The 20,915-nt window shown below is 46.9% G+C and overlaps 1 protein-coding gene across 11 annotated transcripts in view; it reads right to left on the minus strand.

Moving 5' to 3' along the window:
• The window catches only part of TEAD1 (TEA domain transcription factor 1), a 261,961-nt gene that overhangs the window by 35,492 nt on the left and 205,554 nt on the right, over positions 1–20,915 (minus strand). For 10 of the 11 annotated variants that reach the window (XM_034995464.1, XM_034995475.1, XM_034995473.1 and 7 more), the window contains 2 exons: positions 20,228–20,352; positions 3,761–3,934 (listed from right to left, as the gene is read on the minus strand). In XM_034995464.1, the coding sequence (XP_034851355.1) occupies positions 3,761–3,934; positions 20,228–20,352 (299 nt within the window). The remainder of the gene's footprint in view (positions 1–3,760; positions 3,935–20,227; positions 20,353–20,915) is intronic. The other variant, XM_034995470.1, reaches the window with a different exon arrangement.

Here is a 20,915-nt window from a genome sequence, read left to right on the forward strand (position 1 = left end):
GGAGCAAATCAAGAGTCAGCCTGATTTTGACAACCTAGAGACTTCAGGAACTTTGAGACAGAGGAAAAAAGGGCAGGGGGAGAATAAAGATCGGGTGTAGGATCTCTGCTGAAATTTGCTGAATTCACACAAAACCAAGGAAATCTGCCAAGCAAATTGCTGGTAAATAAAACATTTCAAAGGGAGTGTTGAACCTACTTAAGAAACACCCGTTCCTGATATCCAAGGATAGATATTCTAAGTATAATTTATTCTCACTGAGGCATTAGAGAAAGCCAATGAGATGTCAAATTGCAGCAAACTGTAAACCTAATTCAAATGGCTTTCCTCATCTAACATTGTTGCGACTGAATGTCTTTATAAAGGCTAAGTACCGCTCACAATTATACTGAAGGAGTGAAGTCTTCCACCACATTCATAGAAGTGCTCAAATTTAATCCTTCAAATGTTAATAAATATATATCTAATCTCAGGGCAACTGTTTCTACATTTGGACATTTCACACTAGCAACCACACTCTACACATCTGCAATCTAGACCTCATTACTTGGGGATCCACGACCAAAGGGTCCCGTCACCGAAAGCATTTATTAAGATCATCCCAAGCAAAATGGGAAATTTTGGAAGCAAAAACAAGAACAACTTTCTAAGGACTTCCCATTCCACTTTATATCCAAATAACATGCTAATTATAAGAAATCTTATTATCATTAAAAACCAATACCGTTTTATTTGAAAATACTGACAATGGTTTCCTTTCATCCTATCTTACCCTTTCTGATTAATTATAATTAACTTGAGTAGAACAGCCTCTTTTTATATCCTTCACAACAGTGACTCTCAAACTTTTTGATCTCAGGACCCCTTTCTGCTCTTAAAATCTACTGAGGACCTCAAAGAGCTTTTGTTTCTGCAGGTTATATCTATCTATACTTTCTGTACTGGAAATTTAAACTGAGAGCATTTTAAAAATATTTATTACCTACTTAAAAAAACTCATTACATCTTATCTTTTTTTAAATTAGACATACCTATACTTTCAAAAACAGAAGAAAAATTGGGAGGGTTGTACTCTTTCACTGGTTGGAAATACATTTAATATGTGCCTTCATGGAAAATACCTGGATTCTCAAACATGCTTCTAACTGTTTGTCCTGATGCATTGTTTTGGTTGAAGTAACACGAAGAAAATCCCGCCTAACACAAATCTGGAGCTAGAAAAGGGAAGTATGTTTTAATAGGCTCTTCAGATAACTGTGGTCATTTTTCTCTGATACTACACCAAAACTTAACAAGTGATAGTTTCTTAAAAATTAGCTGCAGTGTAGGGGCGCCTGGGTGGGTCATTTGGTTAAGCATCTACCTTGGGCTCAGGTCATGATCTCAGGGTCCTGGGATCGAGTCCCCCATCGGGCTCCCTGCTCAGTGGAGAGTCTGTGTGTGTCTTTCTCTCTCCCTCTGCCTCTCCCCCAGCTCATGCTCTCTCTCTCTCTCAAATAAATAAAAATCTTTTTAAAAAAATTAGCTGCAGTGTGGAATCTGAAACTGTATCAATGAACTTTTCAAGCTCTTTTACATGAAAACCCACTGGTTTATCTTACATAATAACAACAACAAAAAAAAATCACTTGTTAATATGGCTGTGGATCTCACCAGAAAGGTCTGTTAAGTATTGGGAAGCTGTCAAGTTCACGGTGGTGGATACGAGTTTTCCAAAATTCTTATTTTTACTAGAAAGCTGGAATTTTCTCTTTGGTCATAAATAGTGTCAGTTGCTTTCCTTGAGGTGGCAAGCAGGCAGGCTCAACGCACTCATCTGCAATGTGTACTCTAGGTCCAAGATGTCATAAAATTTATAAAGGACATTCTTGGTGTAACTCGTTCTCTCTCTCTCTTTTTTTAAAATGTGTGCACACACCCGCCCGATTAAGCTAAAGCTTCACCGGTTTCACCCTTCTGCTTTTGAACTATTGGCGTGCATATCAGCAGCTTGCACAAGCCAAATAATGTCTCGGGGTCGTAGTGAAAATAGCTCTGGCCTTCTCAGTCCCTTGAAAGGCTACTGATGAACTCCCTGGGGGTCCCCAGGCCATACTTTGAAAACTGCCCTGTTACCACATAAGTGACCTCCAAACACCATTCAAATCACGAGTGGCAGCCCCCAATTTAGAAAGGTATTATTGCTTGTTCAGGTTATCCACATGTATTACCCATCCCAAGAACCTTAATGTAAGTGGAAGGCTACTTCCACAATCCAAATTCAATACAGAACCATGAAAAATGAAATCTAGTTACGACGTAAGGATACAAGAAACTAAACAAACTAAATTTAATATGGAACTTCTCCAAGAAACTTAAAACATACATTTTTCCTTCATTTATCCACTTGTTTCGCCACTTGCTGGGCTTTCTTGTGGGAGGCGTTTGCTTGGTATTGGAGAAATGGAGAGTCCTCTGTGGACAGGACCGTGCCCCCCCGCCAGCTGGGGTTCACAGGGTGTGAAGCAACCAGAAAACAGAGCAGAGGCACTACTGCCAAAGTTATCTAATTACAAGATCCGGAGCCCCACCCTACAAGTAGCCTGTCCTTTGTAATCTTGGAGTCTGTTTTCTTAGCTGGACACGAGGCAAATTCCACTTAACCCTGTGAGGAAAGGAGGAAGTGCGTGGAAAGTCTCAGCATGGCCCCCAACCCCCAGCAGGTCAATAAATGGTAGCCACTGTTAGTAGTAAGGTGCCCCCGAGGCAGTCCCGGGTCCAGAGGGGAGCAGGACACACATCGAAGTAATTATGACCCAGCATGGGAACTGATTAACTACAAACGGCGCTGGGAGTAAAAGGAAAATCAATGGTCTGCCTGAGGGACGAAGGTGCCGTAATAAAGGAGCCACCATCTCAAAGGAAGGAGGAGCTGGCCCCATGGGAGAGAAGGAAAAGGGAAGAAGTCCATCAGACACACAGAGCAGCTAGGCACAGGGCAGCTAGCAAGGAAAACACCCTGCAACCAGCTCACTTGGAGTCTTTAAATGCCATGCTCAGGGGTGCAAACACTTGAAATTTTCTTTCTATTTTTCTAGAGACTGAAGCCTTATAAACACTCATTGCTGATAGGTCATCTGGTGTCTTGCAGCCTTGGTGTCCTCACCTCCCATACACACGTGGTACTTACGCCTGTGACCTGTTAGCCGTCCCTGGCCTGAGTGTGACTAGTGGAGAAAGAACAGAAAAGCTCCTCTCAGAGGCCGCGGGACGGCAGCAAGCCCCAGCAGCTGGGGGAATCCGCCCTTGCTGTTTTAAAGCCCAAATGAGGCACATACTGGGTGAAGCCATTTTGTATTCTCTCTGCCATGTATAAAATCTGGAAGCATGAAACTTTATCTTCATCCCAGCCCCAGTCTGCCTCAGGTCCTGGGCTCCAGTGGAATTTTATAGGTCTCTTGGCTTAATGGAGTGAGAACAGAAAGAGGGGCTAGTGCCCCGTGTTTTCCATCACAACTGCAGCCGTGTGTGAAGTCTCCAGCCATTGCAGGAGTGAGCCCTGAAGCCCACAGAGGCCTCCCGTCTCTCTTGTTCTTGAGCAGGGACACCAAATGCTGCCTGGGTGCGTCTGTACCTGAGGATGGACCACAAGGCCAGCCTGAGGACAGCCCCCCAGGTGCAGTCAGCGAGCACCCACAACCAGCCGCGCTGCTCCGCACTCACGTACGGGAGGCGCCCGTTCAGACGAAACCCACCGCCACCACAGCGATGTCTTACTCACCCAGAATTTTACGAGGAAGAAGGCATTTTGAGGGCCTTTTCCAAACAGTTCCTTTAAGCCACCTTTCTTTTCAGGAAATTTGTCATAAATCTGACGAATGTCCACTGATTCGAGCAATGGGTCACTGTAAGAATGGTTGGCATGCCCAATGTGCACGAAGAGGTGTTTGTTGTACTGTAAGAAACCAACAGAAACATTCCCATTACAAACCCTTTGGTCAACCTGGGGCACATCCATCTTGAACTGGAAGGAGAGCAGTGGTCTCGAAATCCCGGACTTACACCATGAATAGCCTAGGGTCTGTGCCTTTGAAAAAATGAAGACGTTCAGAAAAGCCATTATAGGGGCACCTGGGTGGCTTAGTTGGTTAAGCGTCTGCCTTCGGCTCAGGTCATGATCCCAGGCTCCTGGGATCGAGCCCACATCGGGCTCCCTGCTCCTCGGGAAGCCTGCTTCTCCCTCTCCCACTCTCCCTGCTTGTGTTCCCTCTCTCGCTGTCTCTCTCTCTGTCAAATAAATAAATAAAATCTTAACAACAACAACAAAAAAGCCATTATAGCTCAGGATTAAAACCATCATTGTCTTTTATTGACAGGGGTATCTATTTTCCCTCAAAAAGGCTTTTCGTAGACATAGTAGTAAATAACAGCTGAAGTGACCCAACTACCAAACCAAGATACTATTACATCACACAGTTTCACCTAACTCAACTGAAAATGACAGCAACACCCTTTGAAGCCCAATATTTAACAGTTCAGCCCAATGAGGAACATGTGTGTAGTCAACTAACGTCATCACCCAGAATGCACTTCTTGCTCGAGCTTCCCCAGCAACAGCACGGATGCAGTGCTCTGGGCAATGGTACCCACCTACTCCTCCAACAGGAGTAAGAGTGCCGAGCCTCTTTCTCACCAGTCCCCTTAGCAACCAGTCTAAAGCTTCTGCATAAGGGCTGGTCAGCACATGGTTGTCAGTGCAAAGTTCCGGCCAGGAGAACAGTTCATGGAGAGGATTCATGGTACAAGGTCATATGGGGCCAGTAATCAGAGAACACAGGTCACTCATTCACAAACCAAACAACCAAAACCCAGTTAAGTCACTTAACTTACAAAAGAAACCCTTTTCTCTCCTTGCTTTGTTTTATGCCATGTTTGTTATAAAACATGTTAACTGGACCACAAAGGAGTTATCCAAACCAATGATTCTCAAAGAACATTTAAAAATCACCAATGCCTGCGGCCATCCAGACTACAGGGGAATCCCAGAAAATGAGGCCAGGCATCAGTAATTTTTAATGGGCATTAAATGAATTCCAGTATGCAGCCAGGTTAGAGAACCGCTGGCCTACACTTTCTACTCCAGACCCTCCGTGCCTGCCTCTTGGGCTAAGAAAACCATAACACCAACCTAACGAGACACAAAGACCTCTGCGGCTGTCAGGGCTGTGGGGAGATCAGAACCCAACTGGGCTCATGCGAGAAATTCCGTGTCCCAAGTCACCTGGCAGGCCCTACTTACTTTTCAAAGTTTAAATGGTTATTTCCCCAACTAGAGTCCTTCAGAGTACTGACCCCATTAGAAATGAGAAGTCCCAAATAAAAGAAAGCTTGGTCAAAACTGCCTACCAGGAGAGTACTGTATCGTGGGTAAGAGTTTGGGGTCTGGACTCAGCCTGCTCGAGCACAAAACTTTGTGCCTACTGAAAATTAGCTAAGACACTGGGCAAGTGCCTCCCCTGTCTGTAAAATGGGGAAAGTGCTGGCGTCTGCCTCTTAGGGATGCTTCAGGATTTAAATGAGAAACTAAATATAGAGAGCTCACAGATTCAATGAACAGCAAACGATAAATGCTAGCTATTATTATTGTTTTGTAAAACCCCCTTCTTTGAGCATAGTTAAAAGACATTTCTTAACTTGGTATAACCCAAAGTTTCCTAAGCTCATGTGGTCACAAAAGCCTACAGATGTATCCTGAAGAAATGCTGGTTTAAATCCATGACTTGCTACACAGGCACTGGATCTCTGGCCACAGGGCCAACGGGCAGGAGGCTCGACACCACATCCAAAGTCAGTGGTCCACGGTGTTGAACAGCTGGGGATGGTGGCCAGGGCCCGGCACCTTCTGGGAGACGGCTAAGCCCCTCTCCTGCTCAACATCAGGGTGATATCTCTACAAAAGCTTCAAAATCCCTAAGAGGTATCAGGTGAAATGAAGAAGGGGACCCTGTCAAGCTCTGCCATAGACCCAGCCTCTGCCCAGCGAGCTGCTAGCTTTCAGGTGAAACTGAGGGCTGGGAAGCGCTCTGCAGGGACAGAGTGTGCCTACAACGGAAGAGAATTTTTTAAAATGAAGTCAAAAGCCATTGCCAGGTTGGGGAGCTGAGATTATGGGGTAGAGTGGAATGTCTTTGACCTTTTCGTAAATGTTCCCAAATGTTGTTGTCACATCATCTTGTCAACAATAAGCAAACAAAAGCCCACAGAAATGTATGAGGCACTCCTGCTAACGAGCTTCCATTCTCATTAGTGGGCAGAGCGAGAAAAGACAACACAGCTGGGGACACAGACGCTGGTGTAAAGGCCGCCAGAGAGGCAAAGATGAATGAGCAGTGTCTTGTGTGTGGAGCCCCTCTGCTCATTCTCCACCTACCCACCATTCTGAGAGCTGAGGGCAAAAGTCCTTGTTCTTTCATTATCCGGATGGCTGGCCTTCTGCAGGTCCATCCATCCCACCCTTACATTACTAACCTCTGCTGGCAGCAAGCTCCCGGGCCCGCCCAGCTCCTTCGGGGAGGTACCGTTTCTGTCCTGTCGTGTGTCACTGGCACACAGTGAGTTTATGGGCAAGGAGGCAACACGAGCAGAGCTATGGGGTCACCTGTGGCCAGAATCCCAGTCTGTCTGCCGAACACCATGCTCTCAGCTCCTCCTCCTTGGCAGCCGCCCACGGGCAGGCAGAGCTGGGGACGGAGGTAAGAAGCTGAGACTTGCGGTCTTTTTTGCTGCCGACATCCAAAGGCCCCTGCAGTGTAGTGCTGGAACGCAGGACCTCTACATGTCAAGAGGACAGGAAGGTGAAGGGAGGGCAAAATTTACCACACTTTAACAGAGGCCTTGAAGATATGGTTGAAAACCAAAGTGCTGAGCGCAAAGCACGAAAACTCTGGAGCCAGATGAGAATCTGAAATCTCAATTTTGCTCATATGTGCAACGGGGATACGGTATGTGTAATACGCAACAGGACTGAAGATGAAAGGGAATAATGCACAGAGGGTGCTCGGCATAGGACCCAGCATATAAGAAGTGTCGGGGAAATCACAGCGGCTAAGATTACTATTGTTGTGGTTTATTATTACGTGAGATTACTAGGTCCTGGGGGTGAAGAAAAGAACTTTCCTGCTTTAGCTACCCCTCCTGCGTAGCAAAGAAAAAATAAACAATAAATACAAGTAAGCCAAGAGCTAGGAGCAAGTTGTGAAGCCATGGGACTGTTCAAATCCTTGATTCTGGCCCACTCATGACCAGCTTCTCGGGGTGCGGGTCTCTCCTGTGCCTGAAGGAAGTTTGAAAAGAGCTGTGTCCGCTCACTGCTCTGTGCCATGTGCCTTCTACATACGTGACCTCAGGTAATCGTGGCCTTGCAACGACACCGTAGGGACATTTTATTAAAGTCATTACACATGGGAGAAATGGAAGTTCAGAAATGAACAGACTAGCCTGAGGTCACACTTCCGGGAACAGTCCTGGAGTTAAGAATAAAACTTGGACCTGTCAACGCCACAGCCCGTGCATTTGCTGCAAACGTCAACCACACTGTCTCCCAGCAGAAAATGCCTCGACCCTTCTCACTCAGATCTACTTTCTACTTTTTCTGAAAGCTGATTTGAGAAAAAAGGAGAAAAAAAAAAAAAAAGCTAACTAATGTTTTCAAAATTCTAAGAAGTTAAATTAGAATTCAGGATAAACAAAATGATTCGCAGATGCAGCAGACAGACTCTTCAAAGGTTTCTATTTTGAGGAAGTTACCTTTGTGCGCCAGTGGCTGAAATGAACTGAGAAGGGCAGGCTGTCTTTGCCAAAGGAAACCGGGCACTGCCTCTCCCAGGCTGGTGACGTGAAACCAAACCCTGACTGCTGGCATCTGGGTGCCTTTATTCCTGCCAAGAGGTGACTTGGTTTCTAAGAATACAAAGGACTAAAGAAGGTATCCTGGAGACCACAGCAGTGAGACAAACAGCCCTCCCTCTCCCCTTAATTCAACCTGGGTAGGTCAGAAATCCCTCTGCCCCCAAATCCAGAAGACTGAAAAGAAGAAATCTACCTGATATGTTTGGGTTCAAGTTTTGATTAAACCCAAACTCTATAAAAAACCATTTGGTAAGGCTCTAACTACTTCCCATTCCATCAGTTCTCCTTATAAGGGAAGAAGGCCAGGGTGAATACCTTATTTCCCTCTCTCCTTCCCAAATAAATCCCATTTTCTTTTCAGCAATGGTGGTTTCCCCAAAACTAAAGGTGAAGTACAAAACCAAAAAAGGGCAATTCTATTTTATAGGCAGGAAACAAATATTTGCAAAGCAACACCAACAGCAACAACTAAAATCCCAAGTATTGGGGGCAATATAAGCAGAAACAGGGTAAATGTTAAGTCGTGTATACTAAAGCCCAAGACTAAATTTCCTTGATATCCAAAATAGAGGTTAATGTTGGTTTGTTCAATTATAAAAAAAAGTCTCCTGAGGCACTCAGGAGATATGTTGATGATTAACAGATCAATGACAATAACAAAAAAGGCATTCACTCTGCTTATTTCTTTTATGGATTTCAGTAGAACGAACTGGCATTCCTATGACACATTCTATGCTAGGCACAGGGAATCCATGACCTAATAGTACAAAATCCTCTCTTCAAAGAACCTATAGAGTTGAATGTATGGAGCTAGCTTATTGACTCTACAGTCAGAATCATATATTTGTCCATGTAAATATATGTTCTCAATGATTCCCACAGAGAAGATTGGGAATAAAGACAGTCAACATCCCCTCTCCTATACATCAGATGACTTAAGTCAGCATTCACCTGCTCTTTTTATATGAATGGCTGTATTCTCCAGCACTAAACATAGTGTTATTCGTTAACAAGGAGAACACATGTGGAACTCACTTGAAAATGTGCATCAAGTTTCACAAGTCTAAGGTGGAAACCATGATGAGAACCAAGTTACCCATCACATCTGAGAGTAGAACACACTGAGATTTGTAAGGTTTCAGAAAATTAACCCTTCTTGCAACTATTCTCAGCTAGGCACAGGAGGATGTTTTCACAAAATGAGGGAATACATCACAAGAGGGAGATGGGGCCCTAATCCAGAAGAGGGAGAAAAGAACACACTGGCCCAGTAGTTGGGTAGCTGACCTGGACAGCAGCCAGGCTGGAGTGGACCAGGAGCTGGAGGGGTGTCACCAAAGGGACAATGGACCTGAAAGACTCCCTGACTTATCTGACCATCTGGAGAAGAGTTTGAGAACTCTGTTAGAAACGTTGGAGATGAATTTGTACAGGTATGTAAAAACCAGATAAAGAGGCAATAACAAATCCTAGGAAAAAGTTTTACAATCAAGAAAATGGTTCTAATACATCACACGTTAACCATGCTGTATGTGGCATTTACAGGCTTGTAATACAAACACTGAGTGTCAATTAAACCAAAAATTTTGATATAACCAGACTGGGGGATAGGGAGGGAAGGGAACAAGTGCTCAATGTATTTAGAGAGCTAAGTCCTGGTCTCCCATAGTAAGAAGTCAATAGAAAATGTCTTGAAATTAATGGATTGAAATATACAGTATGAACATGTTATTTGGAAATATGTTGATAATACACGAAGAAATGGCTGAAAGACTGTAAGTAGCTGTCCCTAAGGAGTAGGACCGGGAGGTGGGGAGACACGGGGCAGAGGACTGCTGCTTTTCTTTACTGGCTGTGAGTCTGGTTCAATTTGGCTTATATACAAAGCCCATGTATGACTTTATTAAATTAAATAAACAGCCAACTGAAAACTATCTTGGAACATCATGGGAGTTTTTTGAGGAAGAGAAAGAACTATAAAGGGAAACAAAAATATTAAGAATTGTACTTCAGGATGTTTATTCTAGTTGGTCACAAGTTCCCTGGACTCGAAAGGAACTTGGTCAGATCACAGAGCCTTCCTATGGCTCGAATACACAGGATGACTGAGCAGAAGCTGGGACTCTTGTCTGCCTGCAGGGTTCACCGAAAACACCAAGGTTGCACCAGCAAAATCCCACCTGAATCAAGACTGTCCCGCAGCTCAGCGGCACCTGACACAATCTTAATACACTGATTTCTCTTTTGACTTGGGAAAATGCTCATTTTCTCTTTTCATCGTTATAATCCCTCCAGTTATTCTTCACAGTGGTTACAAACGGGGACAAAGGTGAATGTAATTCTAAAAACTCAAACAGTTACTTGCAATGGCTTATTTAGCTACCCTGGGGGTTTAATGAAGGACTTTTCCTCCTCTCCCAAATGTGTTCTAAGGTCACTTTCTTTCCTGCTCCTGTCTCTCCTCCCCTCTCTGCTGCTTGGGGAGGCTGCAGGGAGGGGTGAGGAGCACTGGGACTCTGGAGTCTGCTGGGGTCCGGGTCTAATTCCTGGTGGGGTCATCTAAAATGGGCAAGTTCAGCCCCCGGGGGCAGCTTCCACATCCGTGATGCAGGGGTCATCCTAGTACCTATCTCGAAGGAGTGTTACAAGCATTAAGTGAGATAATGTGTGGAAAATACATAATGCTGTTGCTTGCACATAATTTGTTACTATTATTGCTTTTATTGCCCAGTAATCATGGTATTTCTCTATTTCAGACGAGATAATGTGAAATTAAGACTGTCCTTCTGATGGCAACGAAATGGAAATACCAAAATTTAAAGCAGAAATTAAGAGAGGTGCATTTGAGACACCTAGGGTGATTCCTACTAGTTCCCAAACTGCCATTAGCCACTGTAACGTAGGGTGGCTGAGGTGGGAGTGATGTGCACCCAGAGCCTGGAGTGATCTGGCCCCCGAATTTCCCTGAGACACGTCAGTGCCCATTCTCTGAAGCACCACAGCCTATCCTTGAAGGTGCCCATCACCACCCATGAGACAAACTGGAACAACACAACTCCCCAAAGCGACCCCTGGGGTTTTCTTTTCTTTCCTTCCTCTTTTTTGAAAGCACGGCTAATAGATTCTATTCCAGAGACGTCTGGCGAGGCAGCTCACTTCTGTGAAAAAGGACAGAGAAAGCCGACAAATCTGTGGGTCCTCGGCATCTGTGCTGCTTCCTGAGACACGCCCAGAGCTGCACTATACCGTCTGACATGAAGAGGGCGGTCTTTTCCCAAACTTGTTGCAAAAATTCCAAGTATTTGAAGAACGCAGTAAAACCTTGAAAAATGACTGCTGTCAAATAATGCCAAGAGAAGAACTATAATCCACTTAGGAATTTAAAGAAACCAAGACAAATAACTCCTGTCAAGGGATGCTAATGTACAAGTTGGAACAGAACAGGGAGGGACAAATCACCTACAATTGCTTCCTGTCCCTCTCCTGCCTGGGCTCTGTCCAGACACCCCAGGGCAGCCTGTGATAACCCCTGGGCCCTGCAGGGACAGGGAGTGGCTGTGGGGCCAAGCCAAGGAGAGGGACCTGCACATTCAGTGCTTGGGGGGAGCAGGGCGGGCGGTGGGGTGGGGCTTGGCTGGGCTCAAACTTCAGCAGGGCCTCTCCTCAGCTAACTGCTCAGAGGCACTGGCCCTGTTCTGGCTACCTGGCACCTGGGCACTGCTTCATCCCCTCCCCTGTCCTCTTCTCAGAAACAAACAGCACCGAAAGCAAAGAATAAGGAGCAAGTCAGTCCTTCCTGCCCAGATCTCACATCACGAGGCACCACCTCACCCCTGCCTCCCAGTTCCACCACCATCTTCACAGAGGGGCTACTGTTTTCTCAGGAAGTGGGTCTTTCCCCCCAGAGGGGCAGCTGTAAGGGCCCACGGGCCGCATGCAGGGACAGCGACTGGGAAGGCAGGCTCGTGGGGTGCCGACCTGCCAAGGAAAGCAGATGGCTGGGCCTCTGTGAAACGTCCATAAAACCCAGATTTCCAGATGCTTTCAATTGCCTCATCCCCCGATGGCAATGAAAAAAGAGGGTGAGTGCCCAGAGCTGCTCAGACACAGGAGTAAACCAGGCACCACTGTGAGAGGGTACAGCTGGGTGAGGACGAGCAGCTAGGATGGCTCAGCCGCCGCGAGGGACAGAGCAGGAAAAACCACACCACACCACAGTGAGCCATCCCCCCATCACCTAAAAACACTGCATTGCTTGTGTCCTACATGAAAAACCTGGGGGAAGCCAACCGCCAGACCAGCTGTAGCCTTCCTCTGAGACCCGGGAAGGCCCAATGTGCTTTCTGACCATTCATTCTAAGCATGCGCAGCGTACATTACCGACACCTGGGTTAGAAGCCAGGCTTTTTGCTGTTTCTGAGCTGTGTAGCCTGCGGCAAGTGGCTTAACCTTTCTGGGTCTTGGCTTCCTCATCTGAACACAGGGCTGACACCTGGCCTGCTCTTCTCCAGGGATCCATGTAAAGGTCAAACGGAAGAGCAAACACGACGGTTCTGTATGAGCCCCAGGGTGCCGCAGAGAGGCTGGTACGCAGGTGCGCTAATAAGGAGATCCACCCACAAGCCGGGAACAGCGGTGGGAGAAGGGGCCTCTTTTTGGAAGGCCCCGAAACCAGATCTGCCCAAACAGCCATCACGCCGTGAATACATGAATACATTGCCTCAGCAGCCCCAGCAGGGCTTGGGAGCTTCTCCAGAGAAACCCCATCCTTCTCCACCCTGTCCCAACACAGGCAAGGATTCTCCTGGCACTCTGTGGAGTTTTCACCCTGCTGCTGACTGTATTCCTTTATTTCTCCAATCTAGTCCCCACACAAACCACCTGCCCTTCATTTTGCCACAGGCCTCATCAACTTTATACTTCCTGAGAGCTGCACTGGTCACATTTTCCAAACCAAAACCAGGTTCTGTGATCTAACAAAGGAAATTTTGTTGATCGGTGACTTTACGCCTTGGAAAGGAGCTATAAAAATAGGAAAATTAAATCGTTCTTGGGGCCACATTGACCAACTGCCTTTATGGAGAAGAATAAGGTGATCTGCAGGACGTGTCTGCAGGACTACAGGGCCTTCTCCCTCAGAGGCCTGCCATTTCTTTCGCCAGAGGGGAGGTGCTGGGAGAAGCATCCTTCTTCTCAGATGATCATTCCATTCCTGGTCCCCTCCATGTCATGCTGGGAGGGAATCCACGAAAAAGCACTTGGTACATAAGACCTCCCCCAAAGGGTGGTCATCGCTGCCACCTTCCCTCCAGCTCCTCAAACCATGGGCGTTGGATTCAGACAAACTTCCAATCTCCAGCCCTGCCATCGATGGGCTGATTCCTGGGCTCAGTTACTTAAACTCTCTGAGCCCCTCTGTTTCTAATACCCATTTCATCAAGTTTATTTCGACAAGAGGCAAGAGCATTATCACACAGGTGGTTCTTTGCAATCCTGCTTCCTTCTCTGTTCCACGGCTCCTCAAATTACAGCACCGTCCCCGGTCCCAAAAATAGTCATCTCCACTACACTCTTCCTCCCACAGCTAACCAGTCCCCAAGGCCTTTTAGTTTTCTCAACACGATGTCTCTCCCCTGACATTCCCTATTTTCTGTCCCCCTTGGACATGGCCAGGCCGCTGCCCTGGTTTGGTCCTTGCCAACCAACACCTGGACCAGAAAGTCACTTCCCTACCCCAGCCACTCTCTGACCTGCTGTCAGCTTCCTGAAACACACATCAGACAACAGCTTCTCTTTCAAAAGGGGAGTGAGGTAGGAGAATACAGATTCACGTTATGCTCTATATGTATTAAAACCTCTGGAAAGATTCGTAAGAGGGGTGCCTGGGTGGTTCAGTCCATTAAGCAGCTACCTTCGGCTCGGGTCATGATCCCAGGGTCCTGGGATGAAGTCCCGCATCGGGCTCCCTGCTCAGCGGGGAGTCTGTTTCTCCCTCTGCCTCTGCCCCTCCCCCGCCAGCTTGTGCGCAGGTGCGCTCTCTCTCTCTCTCTCAAAAAAAAAAAAAAAAAAGATGCATAAGAATCTAGTAACAGTGGTTAGAAGGAAGGGAAGTCTCTCTCCATTCTTTTATGCTTATCGATTTTGGACTGTGTGAATTTACTACATATTCAAATCATAATTAATTAAAAAAAATTTTTCTGGTTTCCACCTGAATTTCAATAGGGTCCAAACCACCTGGTGAGCATATCCTCTCAAGCCTGGTTCCTTCCATGTCTCTGGCCCAATTTTCAGCTACATTACTACAAGATGTTCAGGTCACAAATACATTTGCGGCATCCTCGATGTGGTCCAGGGACGCTACTCACGTAACTGTCAGAGCAGTACAATGAGACCATTAGTGCCCACACGCAGACTGGGGTCAGGCTGAGCGCGTCTGCCCCAAATCTCACACAGCTATCCAGATACCAGCCTTCTCATTCCACTAGAATGAACATGCTGCCACTACAGGGCGAGGGGAGATGTGTTCTCAAGTCCAGGTGGAAACCTTCTTTGCCTCTTTCCCCTCTTTGCCCCAAACCCTGAGAAGAATCATAGCAGCAGAAGTTGGAAAAGGAGCTCAGGGAAAACCCAGGCCAACTCTCTACCCAACTCTCTACCCAAGGTGAAGGGCACTGCGACAGCCAGCCCGTGCTTAGGGAGCTCGTACGTTGGAAGGCGGCTGTCTTTCTGTTTGAAGAATTCCTTTATTTCTTCAAAAGTACAGGGAGATGGTTAAGGACACAGAGTGGAGCCAGACCTTGGCACGGCCACTTCCTGGCGATGGATCTTGATAATGTACCCTCATGTTTCTGAGCCTCTGTTCCTTTACTGACAGACTAGAGAGAAGCACAGGATCCACGTCAACATACTTGGCATACGGTGCTTGTAACACAGCTCAGGAAGTGCTGGTGGCTGTCACTACTGCTGTGATATATAAAGGTATTTCCTAGAGTGAGCTGAGCTGTGCCTTCCCTGTTTGGGTTTGTTCCTGTGCCCCTCACAGAACACACCTCCTTTTTCTGCAAGACCCTGCTCCTTCAAAATCTAAACAGAATCACCGCCTTGTCCCTCCCTCTCCATCCCACGGTTTTCCCCTCCCTGGCTGTAGGAACTCCTACCTAAGGGAACGCACACACTCGCCTCCTGCTTATGGAGCCGCTCGCTCCGGAATCCAGCACACCATGGGCATGAAACGTGCCATGCTGTGCCTGGGAGTCTGAGCTAGCTGTGCAGCAGGACGTGGCCAGAGGCACCTGCCATGCCCCCGGGTGGGGGTGGAGGAAGGCTGCTAGGCTTTATCAGGAAAACCACTCCCCATGCACACACACAGAGCCCATATTTTCATCGCAGAGCCCATATTTTCATCGGCCTGAAGGAGCAGCTGCCTAACTTGGCCACATTTCAGGCAAGGTGCTTTTAAATGGCCCACCCTGGGTGGAGGTTCTTGCACTCGACACTTCAAGTCCTTTGATATGTAACACTGAAATCATGTAGAAAAGCGTTATTCCCAAGCATTACTAACCACTTCTAAAATAGTCTCTGTTGTTTAGATTCTTCCTTCCTTTCCTCACCCTCTGCTGTTTTTCTCTTAGCTTCAAGTGGTGCCAGAGGTAACAGAGGGACTGACTTGCTGGTTTTCCACCAATGTAAACAACCCCCGATTTGGGGGGCAACGCTGCCGTCTGGTTTGTACATGATGCAGAGCCAGCAGGGGGCGCTCATCCCCCAGACGACTCTTCCTTAGCGCCTTACAGATTACAGCGGGCCACAGGCTGCATCTCAGATACAAAGGGATCTTGCAGCCTTTTGGTCATCATCTCGGGTTGCAGTCAACAGACCTGGGCCGCAATCCTGTTTCCAATGACAGCTGACGGGCTACCACGGGGCACGCTGTGTCCTGGGATTAAATAAAATGATGCACGGTGTTGCGGTCGCCACAACCGTCCTGCAGGTCTACTGGTGTTAGCGCCAGCAGGGACAGGCGAGTCGCAACGAAGTCTTCAGTGGTGGCGATGCGCGTGTACGTCGTAAACTGAAGAGTGATTTTCCAGAATGTCTGGTACCAGGGAGGCCACCCTAGCCTGGGGACTAAGCGAACCAGGTCCTCCTCTTGCCCTTGTTGCTACACAAGCATGTGTTCGAGCCCCAGCCGTGGACTAGCTTAGACAGGCCATTTCTCCAGGCCTCTTCCATAAAAAGGAACAGAATTACCTACCTCATGGGGCTGTGACAAAGATGAAAGAGATCACTAATGAAAACTAGCACAGCACCCAGCTCATTAATTTATTTGTTTGGCGTTTGTCACCATTACCTAATAAGCTCGCTGACTCCAAAGAGCCAAAGCCTTTGGAAGCAGGTAGGGGGAAATGTGTGTCTGTGACTGTATGGAGACAAAGATTTGGAGAAAACAAACACAAAGTTGAAATGGTTTAGGGACCTTTAACTAGTTGTCCCTTTGCTGGCTTCCTTATAAAATTAACAAGCTTAAGGTCTGATGTTGTATTTTAAATACTGTATATCCAGCTTTATTAAAAGGTAGCAGTTGAATTTACTTTAGATGGCTTTAAGTTCTCCTGTCGTTGGAAAAAAATAGAGTAAAATTAAAGTCTGAGAAGCCACAGAAAGTCTGAGAACCAAAGAACCCATCCATAAGCTCCAAGTTTTTCCGTGTGACCTCGGTCCTGAAGTGCCATTACACACTCATTGTATCAGCACCCCGTGTTTGCAAAATAAAGCACACATTGTGCAATTTGAGAAGCTGGTGCTTGAGACACTGTCACAGTGCTTTAAATAATTTTGTGAATTATTAATTTCAATGAATCCCATTTCAATTAATCACCTTTTTCTCCCAAGGTCCCCTCACTTCCTTCTTCCAGGAGAACCATCCTTCAAACCCTCACATTTCTACCGACATAAATTCATATGCTATTATTCACAATCCCCCATGTATTCATTTGTATCCATTAAATTCATTTGTGTGCAAATGCACTGCAAAATAAACGGTTTTGTGAAAATAAGTGTATTCGTGCTGCAAATTAAGTGTTTATGACATAGGAATGTGAGAAGCCACATCAAAAGTGACACGCATGTTACAATGTAACAACTTGATGCCACAACAGTGATAGAGCTTTGGTTGGCACAGTCTGATAGACCTAATTTTAAAATCATGACACAAGGGCGCCTGGGTGGCTCAGTCGTTAAGCATCTGCCTTCAGCTCAGGTCATGATCCCGAGGTCCTGGGATCAAGCCCTGCGTCGGGCTCTCTGCTCAGCGGGGAGCCTGCTCCTCCCTCTCCCACTCCCCCTGCTTGTGTTCCCTGTCTCTCTGTGTCTCTCTCTGTCAAATAAATAAATAAACTCTTAAAAAATAAATAAATAAAAAATTAAAAAATCATGACACAAGCCAAAAAAACTAACATATGTATTAGAAGATACTATTACTTTCTGAAATTATACATTTTTAATCTAAAGAGCAAGTAATTTTCAAACAGTGAAGAAGGGCCGTTACTCCACAGAAGCACTTACATCACCTTATGTAATGGGTGCGCGTGCGCACTTCTCGCCTCTTCTCCTCTGGAACACAGGCTCCAGGAGAATGAGGATTAGTTCCCTAACACCTGGAACAGTGGCTGGCATGTAGGAAGTGTTTAAAAAGTATTTGTTGAATGAATTCCAATTTTTTTCAGTCCCCAACTCATGCCCCCCATAAAGTATAATTATGTTCTCAAGAGGCCCAAGGGTGTTGACTCACAGCAGGCCTTGCATTTACTTCAGGGCCTCTGAAGTCATGTGCTCAAGTCCAATCTTTAGAGACAAACCTTTCCATTCATCAGTAAAAGGCCAAATCCAGTTGAACCAGTCCGATTATCATGCGTAATCTAAACATGGATGAAACATGATGTATCTCTGGACTTGTTCCAAGGGGGCGGGGGGCGCTGCCTTTATGAAACTATTCCCCAACTTTCTTACTGCTTTCTACACTCAGAGTCATCACCTCTGGAATGTTCTTCTCCCTTATTCTTCCCCTACCTTCCAGGGTGAGGGTGACTTCCTCAAGAGAGCCTGCCCTGTCCCGTTAATCACTCACAGCGCTCAGTGCTCTTCATAGAAGTCACCACACTTCACAATGACCTCGTGTGTGTCTTCCGGCTACATGTTACACCCCACACGGGCAGACACGGTGCCTGTCTGTGCCACGCTGGGCTCCTTCCTGCGACAGCACCTTACACGCACGTGCAGGTGCTCCTAAGCGTTTACAGACTGGACTGAATGAATCCAGTGGTCCTCAACGTGAAGCCCAATAAACACTAACAGCAGAAAGAGGAACTGGGCATTCCTGGCCCTAATAGGTCCATAAATGGAAAGGACAGTCACATGAGGGGGCTGCCATAGGCTTTTTTAATTAAAAAAAACAAAAACAAAAAACTTTTGTGATAAAATATTCTATCGTCTTTTAACCAGGGAAACAGGGAAGAGCTCTGTTCTTTAAAAAACGGTCAAAAGCAAAGAGAGAGATTGGCTCACACAGGAGATACGTAGACTGGAGAGAGAGAACTTCAAAACTGGGGGTGGTTTATAGTAGTGAAAAGAATATAATGAAATAGATCTGGGCTCCTGATCCCTCTGCTTATTCGCTAAACATTATAAATTGTTTAATGTGTCTGGGCCTCAGTTTCTTCATCTGTAAAATGGGGGAAACAGAATCGACTCATGGAGCACTACAAAAACACAATGAAATATCAACTACAGCGTACTCTGTAAGCAACGAGGTATCCTACCAACACGAGTTAGGCAAAGCGAAAAGCATCGCTGGGCTGAAACCCAGTCTTCGGCCAAAGAACCCCCTATGCTTTCCAGAAAGAACAAGAAACAAAGAATCAGGAGGGTAATCTTTTTTGTTTATATCTCAGTGCCTCTCACAGAGAAGCATTTTATGCCATCACCATCATCCTTCTTATAAAACCACTCGGCCACACGAGAAGAGCGATCCAGCTGGCCTTTCCCCTCCTCGTCCCAATAAGCTGCCTCAATGGGCCTAATGACCTATTTTCCATCTCTTTCTTCACTTTTTCCTCCTAATTCTGGAACAGGCTCTATTTTTCTACCAACTCCCAGAGTTCACAATTCATAAACAGAAATGTCAGGGGTCCACTGAGTCTCCACTCTGGTGATGGCTTGTGGCGTCTCCCGAGTCAGAGGCTTTCCACTGAGCTACAGTACAAAGACCTCAGAGAGGTCGCCTCCGACTGTTCAGTATGTCGGTATTTACAACACATGGTGAACTCATCCATGACACTTTCCTGATGACAGAACGACAGCAAAGCAGTGAACGCACAGAGAGCATGGGACCTCTGCGCGTCGGGAGCCCCGGAGATCGGGGCGGTGGGGTGAGAGAGAGCACGTGGAAAGGAGTTGCTGAGGATCCCGAAGACAAACTCCTGATTCCTGCATTTTTGCCTAGGGCTCACCCACACACAGATGCAATGCACAGACGCACAGCCAAGGAGTGGGAGTGAAGAAAGGGTCTGGGGATTATTGGGTGGGAGAGAAGGGGGGCTCACAGAGGTATGGGAAGTGATGGGTTGGGCTGGGAAACAATGGCGTGATGGAAACTAGATGGGGCAGGGAAGACGGCAAAGAAGAAAAACGACAGAGTCCAGATGCCAACGTGACTGGTGCTCATGTCATAAAGTATCGTTTTCTGTATCGAGCTGCTAAAATACCAGCTTGTTACTTCTCCGTAAGAAGAGAACTGCTTGCTATCTTGAGCAAAAACAGACTTGCAAAGGCAGCACGGAGCAACAGCTGAATGCTTAGGCTTGAGTTTTAAAGACATGAATTTGAATCTCCAATCTATCAGATATTAACTGTGTGGCTTCAGAGAAATTCCTTAACCTCTCTGTTTCCTCATCTGTCCGATGGTACCGACCCTTATGGGGTTTTTGTGGGTGTAAAGCGTGACCATATATATATAAATAGCTTTCCACGGTGCCAGCCACATATCAGGGTTCAAGAACTGTCACCTGCTGTTACATTTTCCTAAACACAAGAGCCCTGTTAAAGTCCTTCCCTTCAAGCTCCAGCATTCCCTGGAGTTTGAGGTCCAGAGCACTCATAAATATTCGGCTCTACAATTCTATCTGCTTGTCAATAGAAATACCTTTTTTTACTTAAGTGAAAGTCTGGCTCTTCTGACCCAGGTTGTTTGGCAGGCACAAGGGAGGGGGAAAGGAGAAGGAAGGCAGAGGAGTGTGAAGGTGAACAGGAATGGGATTCACAGCACACCTCACAGCACACTCACCGAGTCTGGGTCTCGCTGCTGTTCAAGGAAGGCTGAGAATTCCACCAGGCGAAGTTTGGTTGTGCCAATGGAGCGGCCCTGCCAGGCAGGGACCGAGGGGGCTGGGGCTGACGCAGGCTCGAACCCTGAAAGACCAATCATCACCTTTAAAGCAGGCCCCGTGCCTCCCCTCGGGCCTGAGGCCCGTGCTGGGGCCGGGCCCTGCAAAACGGCTGCCCCCCTCCACCAGAGTCCAGGGGCAGAATGAAGTCAGGCGGTGGGTGGATTCTGGCCAAGGACCCAGACCCAGAGGCACAACGCTAGGAGGCTCCTCACAATGTCAACTTCGGCCCAGGTTAAGGGCTGGAGCATACCCCATCCCGGACAAGGGGCCGGCTGGGGTCCAAGGCCAGAGTGGCTGAAGAGCCTCAAGTGAATTCTGCAAGGGTCCCCCGAGAAACTTCTTGTGTTTGCCCATCTCCTTCCTTAAGACTGTGGTCACCAGCACTACAGAATTACTCAGAATGCTCCGTGACACTGGAACAGAGCACAACATGTGAATGCATGTCCTTTCGGGGGACTCAATAACAGACAGCAGTTCAACGGAGTGACCCCACGTGCACACGTGGCGGGGGGGGCAGCGCAGGTGGGCTGGCCAGATTCCGGGTTGCTAGTCGAGGCTTCCCTGGGAGCTCTTCGTTAAAGAGAG

The sequence above is a fragment of the Mirounga leonina genome, unplaced genomic scaffold (assembly GCF_011800145.1).
Source record: "Mirounga leonina isolate KUSES-001 unplaced genomic scaffold, KU_Mleo_1.0 Mir_92, whole genome shotgun sequence".
Classification (NCBI taxonomy): domain Eukaryota; kingdom Metazoa; phylum Chordata; class Mammalia; order Carnivora; family Phocidae; genus Mirounga; species Mirounga leonina.